Source organism: Calypte anna, chromosome 4 (genome assembly GCF_003957555.1).
Source record: "Calypte anna isolate BGI_N300 chromosome 4, bCalAnn1_v1.p, whole genome shotgun sequence".
Lineage (NCBI taxonomy): Eukaryota > Metazoa > Chordata > Aves > Apodiformes > Trochilidae > Calypte > Calypte anna.
This window is the reverse complement of record NC_044247.1, coordinates 18247856-18262965: the sequence shown is the minus strand read 5'-3', so window position 1 is coordinate 18262965 and position 15110 is coordinate 18247856. Positions and strand designations below refer to the sequence as shown.

General features: G+C 47.2%; 1 protein-coding gene and 1 long non-coding RNA gene across 2 annotated transcripts; one reads left to right on the top strand and one right to left on the bottom strand.

The window, feature by feature from the left end:
• Positions 1-224: 224 nt before the first annotated feature.
• On the bottom strand, positions 225-11665 carry UPRT (uracil phosphoribosyltransferase homolog). The gene is made up of 7 exons (XM_030449384.1): positions 11312-11665; positions 5421-5463; positions 3929-3998; positions 2458-2520; positions 1821-1982; positions 1056-1154; positions 225-677 (listed from the first exon to the last, which is right to left on the bottom strand). Exons 1-7 carry the CDS (start codon positions 11617-11619, stop codon positions 571-573), a joined length of 852 nt encoding a protein of 283 aa, XP_030305244.1. The 5' UTR covers positions 11620-11665; the 3' UTR covers positions 225-570.
• Positions 11666-12041: 376 nt separating this feature from the next.
• On the top strand, positions 12042-14808 carry LOC115598215. The gene is made up of 2 exons (XR_003987496.1): positions 12042-12478; positions 14603-14808. It is a non-coding gene; the product is annotated as an uncharacterized LOC115598215 (long non-coding RNA).
• The last annotated feature ends 302 nt before the right edge of the window (positions 14809-15110 follow it).

Below are 15110 nucleotides of genomic sequence, written 5' to 3'. Positions count from 1 at the left end.
CTGGGCAAGACAAGAGTGAATTTTTTACCCTTTGATAACAACCAATGCAGAGCAAAATGCAGAGCTGTACCTTTAGCTCTTGGCCACCAACCAAAGACTGAAAAATTCTGCTAACAAGGACAGGGAGTTCCCAGTGCACCCCTTGTTCTGGCAGGATTTGGGAGGGGCTGTGCCAGCTGACCTGGAGTGATGTGAACATTCCTACTGGAAATGAAGTACACACCTTCATAATGTAGCTGGTTTATTTTGCTCTTTCAAGCAGCCACCAGACAGGCTCATAGAAGAATAAATAAGTTAAAGCAGAGTGTAGCAATTTGTACGACTCCGACACTGAGATGCTGGACTGTGTCATGGCAGAGTGCTTGGTTACTGTCCCTGATCCCCTGTTCAGGCAGAAACTCACCAGAACTGATCCAAGTCAAGTATTTCCCTTTGGCCAAAAGGATTTTTAGACATGCCCTCAGCCAACTCGACAATAATAGAACATAGAAAAAAAAAAAACCAAACAAACAACAAACCAAACCCTCTTGTACCATCATGCAGTCTGAGGTGTTTGTCCCGAGTGTATCATCAGTCTGTTCCAAAATACTTCTGTCCGAAGTGTGTTGGGGCCACAGGGTGAACCTCTGTGGTTAAAATGGTGATCTCTGGGAACTCCTGGATGATGGATTTGGCACCTTGAGAGAGGGCAAAGGCAGTCAGGAGTACAGCCTGGCAGCCCTGCCTCAGCTCTGAACTTCAAATCCTCAGCAGCGGAATGCTGTGGGTAAGGCAGGCTCCGCTGCTCAGCCTCTGCTTCATCTTGTTCCCTCAGCTCACTGCCTGAAAAACTTCCTCAATTTGATGGGATTGCTTGGTTGGGTTTTCTGGTTGGGATTTTTCTTTCCTGTACACATGAACTCCCAACCTAATCACCCAAGTGGTCACTGACTGCCAGGAGTAACCCTTGGCAGTTTAATTCACTTTTTTTTTATAGTTGTTTCTGCCAGGATGTGTGTGACTGCTGCAACTCTTCCTGTGCCACTCTCTGTCCCTCTTTTGCCCCCTCAACTTACCATGAGGTGTGGAGAACAGGCTGAGCAGGATAATGACACTTGGTTGGACCCCATGTTCCACAAGCACTTTGACAGCCTCAATGACTGTATTGCCAGTACCTGCCAGGGGAAGAAGCAAGAGGTTACTTTGGTTTTCCTTGGTTGAAGACCTTGTCCTCTTCAAGAGCATCCATGTTCACCTGGGTATGTGACTAAAAGATGACACTGCCCTTTCCCACTGGAGAACTATCACCTCTGCAGCTCTTATTTGCAGAAAATTTGGGTCTCCTGATGCAGGAAGGTAATTTCTGATCTCAAAGAGCCACCTCTGCCAGATTTTAAGGGCTGGGATCAGTGGATTTTAAGAAAGCCCTGAGGCAATTAAGCTCATCTAAAATAGTTAAATGGCAATTAAGATAATTCGTTTTATTTAATTTAAAAGGAATTTACTTCTAGGATTATACAATAAATCCCAAAATGTTTCCTAATAGCATGAGAAAAGCACTGTTTGAGTCTTTTCTCATAACAAAATTTAAAAAATTAAATTGATATCAGGTCTGAATGCTTTAACCTTTCTCACTACTGCTGGCTTGCCTGAATGATTTGCTCTGCATTGGTGCTGGTGCAGGCTGACCAACAGGTGTTCTGGCACAGCCTGCTGAATTCCCTACTGTCTCACCAAAACCAAGGGAAAAAACTGATCAAAGCCTCTGAAATTTGGCAGTGTTCACGGGGCACTGGCTGTTCAGATGAACCTGACTGTACACAGTGACCAAAGTCACTTACTTAGTATTGGGTACATCAGAAGAACTTTCCTCCTGTAGATGTCTGGGGGGAACTTGGCATAGTAGACCTTGGCTCTCTGAGTCTCCTCGTCGCTCTGGATCAGGATTTTCCCGATGCGGATGGATCTGCAGCAATCTCTCAACCCCTGCTCCATGGCCTCACCTCCAGAGAGAGAGAGAAAAAAACAACAAATTGTTACATGCTAAGAAACGACACAACTGGCATGCTGTGATCAAATACAGCTCCAGTGCTTTGTTGCTGAAATCTCTAAAAAGGAGACTTTAACTTTTTTTTCCTCAGTTATAAAGTGTTACAAACACTGGAAGCTGTCTCTGGGCAGAAGCAGCAGGTGGCAGACAGGGCAGGACAGCCTGGCCCCTCCCGGGTGGTAGAGGAGAGGCAAATGAAACCTGTTGCAGCTTTTTGTCTCCTCAAAGGACATTAAAACCTGACATCCTGTGATCAAGGATACCAAGGCAAGGATAGCAGTGGGCAGGGTTGGCTAAACCTTTGCTGTAGGGAAGTGTTGTTGAAAGGAACTTTTTTTTTTTTTTTTTTTTTTTTTGGAAAGGAAGTGCCTTACAGGTTTACCAAAGGGTTTGTTAATTCCTCCTCATCAACAACAGAAGCTGCCTACCGCTCCTCATGATGCTGACACCGCAGTTCCCCTTCTCGAAGCGGACGCCTTCGTACTTGTGTCCTGTGAGAGGAAAATCCCAGAGGTGAGAGCCAGGGATTGCTCCCTCCTGCCCAGCCTGATCCCCTCAGAGGCCACCAGGATGGTGTGACTGGAACCAAGATCCCCCAAATACCCAAGGGAAGGCAGTGAGCTCCAGGTGATGTGAACCAACTCTGCACATCATCATCATCTTCTAACCAGCAGTGGGAACAGGGCTGGAACCATCCCTGGTAAAGAACTTGGCATTTTTTTTACCTTTTAAAGTCAGAAAAGTGGCACAGAAGGGATCCTTTCAATGGGTGTTTTGTGATTATTTTAAATGAAGGACACTAGGCAAGCAGTGTGTCTTCAAAAAGCCAGGTAAATGCAGTCCTGTGCTGCAGGTGGAAGAGTTAGAACTGAAATAGGATGCTGCAGTGCTCCTGGGACTGTGTTCCTGGCCACTGGAAAAAGAGAACGGGCAATGGTGTGGACCTGAGAGACAGAATCAGAAGTACAGGGAGCTCAGGCCCCTGGGTAATTCAAAAATGAAGACAGCAAAGCCAAGATTGTCCCAGTCACAGTTCTTCAGATGGTGATGAGCTTGCCCAGCACCACTGCAGGGAGGAACCTGTGGGGATGTTCCTTACAGGGGCTGCATATTCTGGGTGAAACCAGCCCAAACTGGTAAGTGAGAAAGCACAAGGTGGTGTCTTTGTGGGGTGTTCTGCTTGGAGGGAAAGAGCTGAGTATAGAGAAGCAGGAATTCAGGCAGAAGCATCTGAGTCCTCAAGGGACATTCCTGCTGGCAGAGCTCAGCTGAGGCCATTTTAGCTCCCTCACGGGGCACAGGTGTTGGCAAACCCTGACTGCAGCTCTGGGACAGCTTTGGGCAGTGAGCCTGAGGGTGGGAAAGGCACCAAGGTGATGTGTGTTCAAAGGGCAAGGGCTGTGCAAGGAGAGCTGTGGAGCTTCCAAGTGCTGTTCCCTGCAGGAACCTGGCAGCCACATTGTGTAATGCAGAGAGAAAAGGGTCATCAATCTGTCCTCACCCACTGACCTGGAACAGATGTGATGCTACTGCTGAAGAAGTGAAGCAGCTGCTGGTTTATTTTAAAAGGAGCAAAGGTAAGCTCCTGAGCTCCTTCCTAAACTCTGCCTAATTTCAGAATTGTTTTCAGTTCATCTTCTAACTGAGACTAAAAAGATACAAAGGGTTTACTTCAAAGGGAGGAGGGAACAGGGTGTGAATGTACAGAGCTGCTCTTGGTCATATGATTTATTTTCAGATAGTCCTGTAAGGAGCAGAGAGTTGAACTTGATGTTCCTTATGTGTCCTTTCCCACCTGAGATACTCTATGATTCTAGTGACAGTTCCATTTTTATTTTTCTGTATAAATTAAGCTTGCACTTCCAGCCCTACCTGGGGGAGGAGTAATTTCCCACCTACCTGTTGGAGTAGTGACAGTACATTCTGTGTATGGCAGTTGGTTCAGTCCCTCTTCAACCACCAGCCTGATCTGCAGAACCAAAGAAATCAGTCAGCTTAGAGAGGTCTAAAGGTTTGGTGTCCATGGAGATACCAAATGTTTGTAGTTTTTACAGTTAGGTGAACACCTGATGAACAGCCTGCAGGGGCTGAAAGGGTCTCTAGAGCAGTAATTAAGGGCTGAGTTTAGAGCCCTTTTGGGGGAGATGCTTTTGTCCACAAATCAAATCTGGCATTACAAAACAAAACAGGGGCAAGATGGGTAAAATGCAGGTAGAAACCCCTCACCCCTTCAGCCTCAGGTGGCCAGAAAACCTCCAGCTCTCCCCTGTACCCCCAGCAAAGTTACCAAGATGTATTCATTTTACCCCAGAATGCCCAGAACAGATGCTCTAGGTACTAAGCCAAAGACTCACAGGCCAGAACTGCTCAAGAAAAGGCACTGCCAACCCAAAGATGAAACTTTTTAAGCAAAAGTCACTGTCTGCTGGCAGAAATTAGGCCAGTGCTTCTGGAACTGTACACTGCTCATTTCAGACACTGCTTATTCCAGAAACAGGGCAAAGCAGCTTGGAAGATTTTTTTTTCTGCTCTTCCATTCTGTCCTAGTTTGCATACAGGGAGCCTCTACTAGGAACTGGAAACAGTCCCATAGATTTACAGCCTCTGTGGTCATATCTAAGCCCTGAGCAAGCCTGGACCAGGCACAGATCAATATTGGGCTCCTGAGAGGACAGCTGCCTGCTGCAGGAAACGGTGCTGGTAACTGAATGGTCTCTGGACTCATCCTTGCTAAGGGGGGAACAAAAGACTTTCCTTGGAAATGAATGTGGATCTGCAAGCAGCAAACACTCTTATGAATACAAGGAGGAACGTGTGTGGGTGTGAGTGCTGTGGTTTTCTTTAAGCATGTAATTGAAATAAGTGTTGCATTCCCAACAGTCATTGTTCTGACTTATTGAAATGTGTGAAAACTTCAAACTGCTTTGTCCCTGCTAGAAACAACCATCTGGCTAAAACCAAATTCCCAGTGTGGATGCACCAAAAGCAATTAATCTAACACACAATAAGTGCCAGGAGCCACCACTGCAGGCAACTGCTTGCTAACATCTAGACTGTAAGAAATTGTACAGCTCTGTCCACAAGATCAAAAGTAAAACTGAATTATTTCTAGCCTCTCTGCATCTGTTTTTTAACAATATCCTCTTATTACTACTGCTCCCTGTCCTGATATATTTGTGTTTGATACTAACATTCTTTCTGGAACCCTTTGAAATAAAAGCACTGCTTCCTAACAGAGAAGAAAAGTCCCTACAGGGGCAGTTGCTGTCAAACAGCAATTTCCTTTGTGGAGGAAAGTTGCTCTCACACCACCAATATTCTAGGCTGAAATAACCCATTTTATGGAAGAGTCACAAAGTACAATACCAAGAAGTAGAAATTCTTCACCTACCAGACGATCAGCAGAAAACACGAAGTCTCCTCTACTGGATTTCCTGAAAAAAGGTAATAATTTCTATTTCAAATTGGGGAAGAATTTTAAGAACCTTGCTTAATTATAATATTAATTCAAGGACATTCTGAGACAATACAGTTCAGAGAAAAATCTCCTGCTCCATACAAAATTAATCCCACGGAGATTCTGCTTCATGGGTTTCCTGTTTGGTGGCAAAGGCTGAGCTGCAGTGAGCTAATCAGGAACCACAGGGCAGTGATAAAGCAGATCCCAAGCCCTGAGCCAGGGTTGACACACCTGATAAGCAGGAGATAGGCCTTATCTTATCTGGAATTAATTTGCAGTGTGACTGGTTTAGTGAATTTGAGACTAAAATGAATACGGATTAACAGGCACCTCAAGATCAACTCTCACTACATAAGAGTAGGATGAATTTCCAGTTATGCCTTAAAAACACTCAGAAAAAGCAGCAACATCATAAGCAGGTACTTATTAGTGAAATGGTAATCACTGCAGGCATGCCCCCCCCCCTCACTTTCAAGCTGTGATATTCTGGATGCCTCATTAAGTGCCATAAAGAGAGTTTTAATTCCCTGCAATATCTTCACATCAGGGAAAGTTAAAGGGGTTTGTCTGCTTGTTTCCTGGCTACAATAAAAAAGGGATTTTAAACGAGTACCAGCCTAATCTTTTTTTTCCTTTTGTTAATAATGCTTTCATTAAAAATAGTTTGGGTTTGGGTTTTTTTATCTTCTTTCTGGTAATAACAGGATATTCATAACTATCTGCTTCTTTGACATTAGCCAGAAAGGAAGTGCCCAAAAAGAAAAATCCCAATCCCCAAACCACAAGAACAAATCCCAGAAACCCTACAATTATACAAACTTATTCTGTTCAGATTTTTTGAAGGGCTTCATGTTTCCATCTGTGGTGTGTATAAATATTTGTTTCAAAGGGAAGTAGCACAGTGTGTAGGTGGTACATCTGGGTTCTTTCAGACCATGGCATTTCAGAAAATTTAGCTGTATTTTATGAAGGGGTGCTAAGACAAACCAAACAGTGTCAAGACTGCAAACCCATATGTGTTTAGAGTGAATGGGTAATTAATACAGATTACTAGGCTTTAAATTAACTACTCCGCTCTTGCAGAGAGACAGCTATGTTTTTATGCACAGTTCCCTCAACATGCTTAGTTATGGCTGGCTTTTGAGGGGAGGAGGAAAACACGAGGCAAAACTGCATAAAAATAAGAGATTAACAATAATATGGGAAGTGAAAGACCTCTTGAACAGAGGCAGCTGGAAAGCTGTGACCAGATTGCAAGCCCCACATCATATGAGTTCTAGGGGCCAGAAAAAACTAACAAACAAAAAAAAGAGGCTCAGGTGAAAACACTGTGACCTTAAATCCCAGGTAGAGGTATAAAAAGTAACGACTGAAGGCAGAGTGGAAACTTTTTTACCTTTTTAAGTAACAAGACAACTTGTTAAAACAAAACAAAACAAAAAGAAGTGAGGTGTTAAAATCTGACAGGAATATTGTGTTAAACAAAACAAATTCGTTTCATTTTGTATCTGACAGTTTGGAAACCTGGCTGAGGCACAACTACAGTCACCTGTGTGTCTCACCGAGTCAGAAAACGTTTTGGGGGAAATGTACTGCAACAGAGGGTAACTGCAGGGTTTCTTCCTGCTTTAGCACTTGGGGCTGGTTACAACCACAGACAGGGAGGGCTGCAGGCCATGCAGGTTGTGGGCTGATGTGCTGCAGTAATTCCTGTTTCTCTACTTCCATTTCAGAAGAACTTCTTGAGACACAAGGTGAGACTGAAAAGAAAGCTGCCTCCCTGAACAGGATCTGTAAAAGGCCTCTGTAAGAAAACTTAAAGCACTGGATGAACTCCCACCATTGAGGGGGGACAGTGCAGCTGGGAAACAGGACCGTGTTCTGCCTGCAGCACTTGAGGTACTGCAGTATTTCATGTTTTTCAGTGCCTGGGCTGGGGGAGGTGACATGTGGCAGGGATCCCCCCACCTCCCTGCCTGCAGGACTCATCTTAGCTGGTCACAGGTGGGTTCCTGAATCATCCCACTCCCTGTCCTACAGCTTTGCTGTCTTCATCCCTATAGTGCTCACTCCCTGAGGATGAAGCCTTAGAACACAACAGAATGATCTCACATGGCAGCCACAACCTTTAAATGCCTACATTTAAATCACCTCTGCTGTTAAATCAGGAGTTAAAATGACACTGCTAATCTGAGCTAATTAATTACCTTCTACAGAAACCAGAGCTCTACATTACCAGTTGCTGCACCACTCATTTCAGCTTCTTGATCATCCTTAGCTCCATGTAACCATTCCTGATTCTAATTCCAGTGCACTGGGAGAATCCAGCCCTGCCTCACATCACATTAATAGTCCCAAACTGACCAGGGGTTTGCTACTTTTGTTCTGTTTCTTTCCCCTGCAGAATGCCTTATAATTTCTGCCCTTTTCAGGTGATTGCTGTACCTGGAACATCCATCCTCTACAACATTAAGTAATCCAAATATCCTCCTTGAGTGAAGGAAGCTCTGTTCTTTTTTTAAGCCAGAAAGAAAAATTAAGTGTCAGGTATCTAATTGCCTTGTAGATGACACAGTTTTTCCCTCTCCCCCAAGCAGTGGATGTGAACATAACCTTTTTCTCAGTTTAAATTGGATTTTTTGTCCAGTAGCTCCTCTCAGCAGTAGAACTGCTTATTCACAAATGCAATAGGACTTTCTTTTAGCACTTGGTTTGGATGCTACAGTGGTCATAGAATTGTCCATTTTCCTCACTGGCTGGGAAGAGAGCTTGGAAGTGACAGCTACATCTCCACTACCAGGGCTAGGGTCATGCTCAGAATAAAACACAGAGCAGCTGTTACAAGTAATTCATTATTCAGAAGCCTTATTCTAGAATTCTTCTCACCTAAGTCTTTTACAATGAAGACAATGTTACTCTAAAAAAAAAAATATACCAGCTGCTGGTTTCTGGATAAGCTCATTAGACAGAAACTTATTAAATGTATTTGCAACAGTTCAAAACCTACTTACACCAAAGCAGTACAGTAACCACATAGCTTGTGTTCACCTAGATGTCAAAGCTATACACTGTTTCCTTATCACTAACCCCAAAACCTTTCATAGGCCATCACCCAGTCTGGCTTTCCTCTCTCTCTCTCTGCTTAGCCTACTCACAGCTTCCCTTGCTGCTCTGCAGGGAAGCTGCCAGGCAGACATTCTCACCTTCAGGGATCTTTAGTGTGGACTTGCCTTCCTCTCCTGGAGACTGCACTACCTCTGTGTGCTCCTGCCTGCAAAGAGAGCATGGTTTTCCACAATGCTTTGGAGATTAAAAAAAAAAGAGCTAGCTTAAGGTAACAAGGCTCATGTAAGTTAATCAAATAATCAAATTAATGTATTGTCTTTCAGAGACAGAACCATGGAATGGTTTGGGTTGGAAGGAACCTTAAAGATCATCCAGTTCCAAGCCCCCTGCATGGGCAGGGACACCTCCCACTACACCAGGTTGCTGAAGGCTCCATCCAACCTGGTCCTGAACACTTCCAGAGAGGGGGCAGCCACAACTTCCTTGGGAAACCCATTTCAGGGTCTCACCACCCTCAAATTAAAGAATTTCTTCCTAATATGTAACTTAAATCTGCCCTCTTCAATTTTTAATCCATTTCCCCTTGTCCTCTCACTACACACCTGTGTAAAAAGCCCTATCCCAGATTTCTTGTAAGCCCCCTTCAGATATTGGAAGGTTGCTATAAGGTCATATGAGATGATTATTAGTTTTGCATTAAAATGTATTAGTGCTGTTGCCTACAAAGTTAAGCACTCGAGAGCCAGGAAATACCAAGACAGGGATTAAGCAACTGGATAGATACAAAACAAGTGGTAGAGATGTGTCTGAGCTATGTGTGAGTTACTGCAGGCATCAGCAAGCAAAGGTGTTTCAGGGAGAGAAGGTTTTATTCAGAACTTGATCACTATCCATAAACTTATTGCACACCTCTGTGTCTCCTGGTGGTTCTTGCATCACAGGAGGCAAATTTGCTCTTACCAGACAGCTGCTACTGAGGTTTGTCATGGGTTGCATGCTAAATTTAATACCTTAGAATAACACCTTCCACGTGCTGAGCAATCCAAGCTACAGATGTGATCAGTGGGAGGAACATCTGAGATGCTATGTAAGGCATAATAAAACATTCAGTCCTAAGTATCTCACACTGGGTTGAACACCCAGTGGGGCACACTGGGTGCCCAGCAGTGGGGCACAATTTTGCATGAATTTCTGTGCTCTGGTTAAGGTTTATAAAACTGGAGTAACACCTGCATCTCTTGTATGGTGACTCTTGGTGACACAAAGTGACAACAATGGAAAATAATGCCTTCAATAAAGGCAGCTTCATTTCCATGTAACGTGCTCTAAGTAAAAAACTGTTCCCTCATTGTCTGCCTCTCCCCTTAATACTGCCTCACTCCCATTCCTCCCATCCCACCATGGTCTGGTCTATAGGCTATCCCCAGTTTACTGCTGCAAAACTATTACTTTTGCCTCATTTGTTCCTGCTCCCCAAACATCTAATCCCAGTTCATTTTTATTTCAGCTAGTCCCACTTTTCTCCACTCTTATTTTTAGTTCTCTCAGTCTTCCTGAGTGATCTGTTTTCTGGCCATTCTTGTCCTGAAATCAGCTGAAACACACACCCCCACTAACATAGACTGCACAGACTTGGCCCCTTCTATTTTCATTGACACAGTAGTCCTCATCTTCAGCAAAGTTGTGTCATTTCCCTGTCATTTAATCCCAAAGCTGGCACTTGTCCTTTGCCAACCTTTAAATCCAGTCTGTGCTCCTACACCCAAGTTGTCTTAATCCACCTCCAGGAGCTCCAGTTGTTGCTCCTTTGGCACCTCATAGAACACGGGTGAGAGGATGGAGCGGCACAGAGTTGTCAACATCATATTCATAAGGACTGATAAGGCAGTGCACCAGCAATCCAGTCAGCACTAAGTGCTGTGGGAAGGTTTCTTATTTGTTGAAAAATTGGGTACCAGCTTGGTACCCAAGAGGCACAGAGATGGGGAAAGGTTCTTGCCCCATCCTGCCTACAGCACACGATATCCAGGCAGTGGTGACATGACCCAGGTCCTGCCGGGCCCCACGGTGTGACAATAAACTACAGCTTCCCTTCTCAAGGGCTGGATGCTTCTCGGTACGGTGATGTGGCAAGCAAGCTCTGAACCGCCCACCGCGAAAAACCTCGTTATCGGACAGCGGGGGAAGAAAAAAAAAAAAAAAACAACAAACTGCGAGAGGTTTGAAAGCCGCCGGATTCATTCAAGGTCTTTGTCACCGGCGGACCCCGAAGCGGAGCCGACGACGGGAGCTCCCGGGAGCGCTCCCGGCCCTGAGGTGAGGAGTGACCGGGCCGGGCTCACCTTCTCCTTCCCTCACCTTCTCCTTCCCTCACCTTCTCCTTTCCCTTTCCTTCCCCTCACCTTCTCCTTGCCCTCCCCTTTCCCCTTCCCTCACCTTCCCCTCCCCTGCGGCCACACGTCACCAGACATGGCTGCACGGCCGCGGCAGGCGCTCGGCCCGGCCCCGGAGCGAGCCCCGCCGAGAAGCCACCCCCGCCCCCGGCCGCCTGGCTGACGGGAGCCGGCAGCCCACGGGAAGCGACCACTGGAGGCCGGCCGGGAACGGGCTCGGCGGGACCGTGGTCGCCGAGGGAGGGAGGGCTCCGGCGGGCGGCGATCCCCCCTCAGCCCCCGCCCCGGCTTCTCCTCAGGCCACGCTTCCCGCCGCCGCCGCCGCGGCCTCCCCCGGTGCTGCCCGCCCCGCCGGGCGCTCACTTGTCCCTGATGATGGTCTGGAGCTCCCGGAGTTGGTCGTTCATCGGCAGCAGCTTCAGCTGTGGCCCGATGGTCACCGCGGTGCTCTCCTCAGCGGCGATCGGCGTGGCAGCCGGCGCCGCCTCAACCCCGTTGCTGCTGCTGCTGCTGTCCGGGCTGGGACAACCGCTGTCCTCGCTGGGCTCCGCAAAGCGGATCAACCGGGAGCCTCCTCCCGCTGTCGCCGTCGCTGTCGCCGTCGTTTGCTGCTGCGGCTCCTCGGGCGGCCGCGGGCCGAGCCGCTGTGTCTGACAGGGCATCGCCTCCATGCGAGGGCGCGGAGCCCTGCGGGAGGAGGGCGTGAGGCGGGGGCTGAGGGGATGGGGGAGGGGGCGGGGGAGACGGGGCAGCGCGCGGGGCCTCCCTCACGCTATTGGCTGCCGCTGCCGCCACTCAAGGCGGGCGGGGCGGGGCCGAGGCGGCCCTAACGGCTCCTCCCGGAGCGCGGCGGCCGCTTTCCCGCCCTTCGCGTGTCGGGGGCTGCTCGCGCCTGACGGCTGAGAACCGTTGGGCGCGAGCGGCCTGAGAGGAGGCAGCGGCAGCGGCAGCGTTCCCTCCGCTGTCCCCCCCCCGGCTGTATCCCTGTCCCCTCCGCTGTCCCTCCCCGGCTGTATCCCTGTCCCCTCCGCTGTCCCCCCCCGGCTGTATCCCACTCCCCCTCCGCTGTCGTCCCCCGCCACCTTCGTTGTCCCTTGGCTATCCCCCTCCGTCGGTTGTCTCCCCCCCCGTTCCGTTGTAGCCCCACCCTCTCTGGTCTTATCCCCCCCATTCGGTTTTACTCCCCCGTCCCCCCTCCTCGGTTGTCGTCCCCTTCAGCTGTATCCCCCCCCTTTCGGCTGTATCCCACCTCCCTCATCTGTTCCCCCCCTCTCGGCAGCTCCCCCAGGGCTGTCCCCGCCGCCTCAGCCTCCGGGCCGGTGTCCCCCCCTGAGCCGTCACCCTGTTGTAGGGAGGGCAGAGGCCAAATGCCGCCCCGCCGGGCCCAGCCCCCCCGCCGCAAGGCACTGAAGGTGCTGTGCTGGCTGATCGTCGGTTTGTTCGGGGTTTGGATCGTTTTCCAGGGCCTCTCGAAGTGGTGGAAAGTGACATACCCGTAAGATTAGCGGAGGCAGGCTCAGAGGAGCTGAGGTAGGATTCAGGGAAAAGGGAATGTATAAATTAATTTATGCTGAAGGCTGTCTGGGGTGTGTGTGTATGTGCAGGGGCGTTCTGGCAGCCCAGTCCTGCAGCACAGGCTCTGGGATGGATGATCCGTGTCCAAAATTCCCACCCTCTGGAACTCTTTGGGTGTGTGTTACACAGAACATCCTGCGTGGGGGTAAAAGAACCCTGAGGGTATTGTAGTTCTGGGCATAGCTGAAAGGCATCTCCAGTGGAGAATGAAAAGGTCACTTGATAAGCATGTATTGTTAAACCCATCAACACCATTTTGAGACAACTGTGTTATTACAGTCTTTTCTTTAAATACAGCAAGAAGAGCTGGTTCCATATGCCTGTATACTGTGCCAGTTATGTACTTCCAATCAGACCCTGAAACTGAAGATGGAAAATATGCATTTGATCATTCAGTTCACACTTCCTAGTACAGACCACTAATTTTTTGTCTGATTCAGTTTTAAAGGTCTGCAGCAAGCACCAACTGCATGAGGGAGAAACATATTCCTCTCCTTAAATACAAAGAGGAGTGTTTGGTGTCCTGATGGCATATTGAGAATAACATTCTCTCATTCATCTGACACAAAACAAACACATCAGGCTGGGGTGAGGAGGCAATTAATTTGGAAAAGGGATTAAAAAGTGCTATACACTAGCAGCTTAGTTTACAGATATCTAAGGGGTGACTCTACCCCATGCCATAAAGAGTCAAAAATGAGACATTATTAATGGTGATTGCTGGAAGTGCTGGGGTCAAACTAAAGACAGGAAAGCTGAAGGTAAATATTTAGTAAATAATTTTCATAATGGAGATGGAATAGGATAAGTGGTATTCCCTTATGATATCTAGAGTTAAAATGGTGGAAACATAAGAAAATTATCTGGACTGAAAAAATGAGCATTACATATCTATGCCTATGCTTATCAAATGGTAATGTGGTATTTGATGGAAAAATTGATAATTTTGCTATTTCACTAGCATGAACTAAGAAAAAAAAATCAGCTTTAGATTTTCCATTTTCTCTGCAAAGGCTTGTTATTTTACTTTCTTTCCTGAACTTTTAAGGTACTTATTATTTGCTTCAGTATTTTCCCTGCAGATTTCGCCAGCTGGCTGTCACTAGGTGGCATGCTTTCTGGCAACTTGACGCTGACACACTTGTAGGTGTGGGAACTGCAAACACTTCAAGGCCAAAAATAGCAGATGTGGGGAACATTCCTCACTGCAAACCACACAACCAGCTAAAAAGGGATAAAACAGAATTGTACATTTCCCTCTGGCTTCCACGTTTGCTCAGGCTTCACATCCATTCCATTTTTGTTGCCTCTGCAGCAGCTCTTTACTTCAGAATTCTTGGGCCTGTCTGACAGCACAGAACAGCTCAGAGCCTCTGACGTGGACAGGGATTTCTTTGAAGCTTCACCACAGAGCAAGGCCCAGAAATCCCTTCCCAGAATCCTGCCTGGCATGTCTAAGGCAGAGCCCATCTGAAGGACCAGAGGCTGCAGGTTCTGTCACCTCTGGCTGTGGCTGAAGGCAGACAGCACCAGTTGGCTTTGGAATGGGCACTACAGACGGGAACAAAGCTTCTGAAAGGCAGCACCTGCTACTCCCCTGCAGGTGAACACCAGGCTTGCTTGTGCTCAAGGCTTTTTTGTGTTCCCAGACAAAACCTGAGAGGAAAGGCATTTAAATATCAGTGTTATTGTTTGTTCAAATAACAAATAAATGTCAAATTATTATTATTTGGGTTCAGACAAAAAACAAACAAACAAACAACAACCAGGTCTTCAGTACTGAACACAGCAAGAGAGGGATATTAGAAGTTTACAGAGAATAGGTCCAGCACTAGTGACTGAATCTGAATCTGGCTACCACAGGAAACTAACTCCTAAACCAAATTGCTGGTATTTAAAGGAAAAATGTCACAGAAGGGCTTGTTTCTAATAAATATCCACCTTATATCCCAAATTTCCACTGCTGGCTGCAGCTGCCTTGCTTTGGGTCTGGGGTGTGACTCAGTGCAGGCAATGAGGGAAGTGGAGTTTTGTGTCTTGACAGTGATCATCTCATTCTTCCTCCCTCTCCTTATGCAGGTAATCCCAAATCCTTGAGGTCTCAGTCCTGGCTGATGATGAGACATCTCCTGAAACAGGCTGGCCACCTGCATCCCAACAGCCCTGGAAAACTACCTCAGACAGCAGCCATGAGGCACAGCCCACCACCAGAGACACCTGCAGCATATAAATGTTGAGCACCCAAATTAAAACCTGCTTTGACACCTGCAGGGTGTGAAACCAAAGTGAATTTGTGGTTACAAATTAATTCTTGCTTACAAGGTGGCTCCCAAAAGCAGTGCCTGTGCAAAAAGATGGGGAGAGAAAGTGGAGGAAACCTCAGGTTCTGCTCCATGTCAGGGGGAAGGTAGAGCAGGATCTATCTGATTTTACAGAAGGATTTCATACCTTTAATTGATAGCATTTGGAGAAGGGGTTGGGAAAAGGCATGGAGGATAGAGGGAGAAGAGCAAAGGCTGCTTTTACCTCCTCCCTTCCCAGGGAAGAGTAGGAAGGAGAGAGGCATGAACAGGCTTTGTGCCTGCAG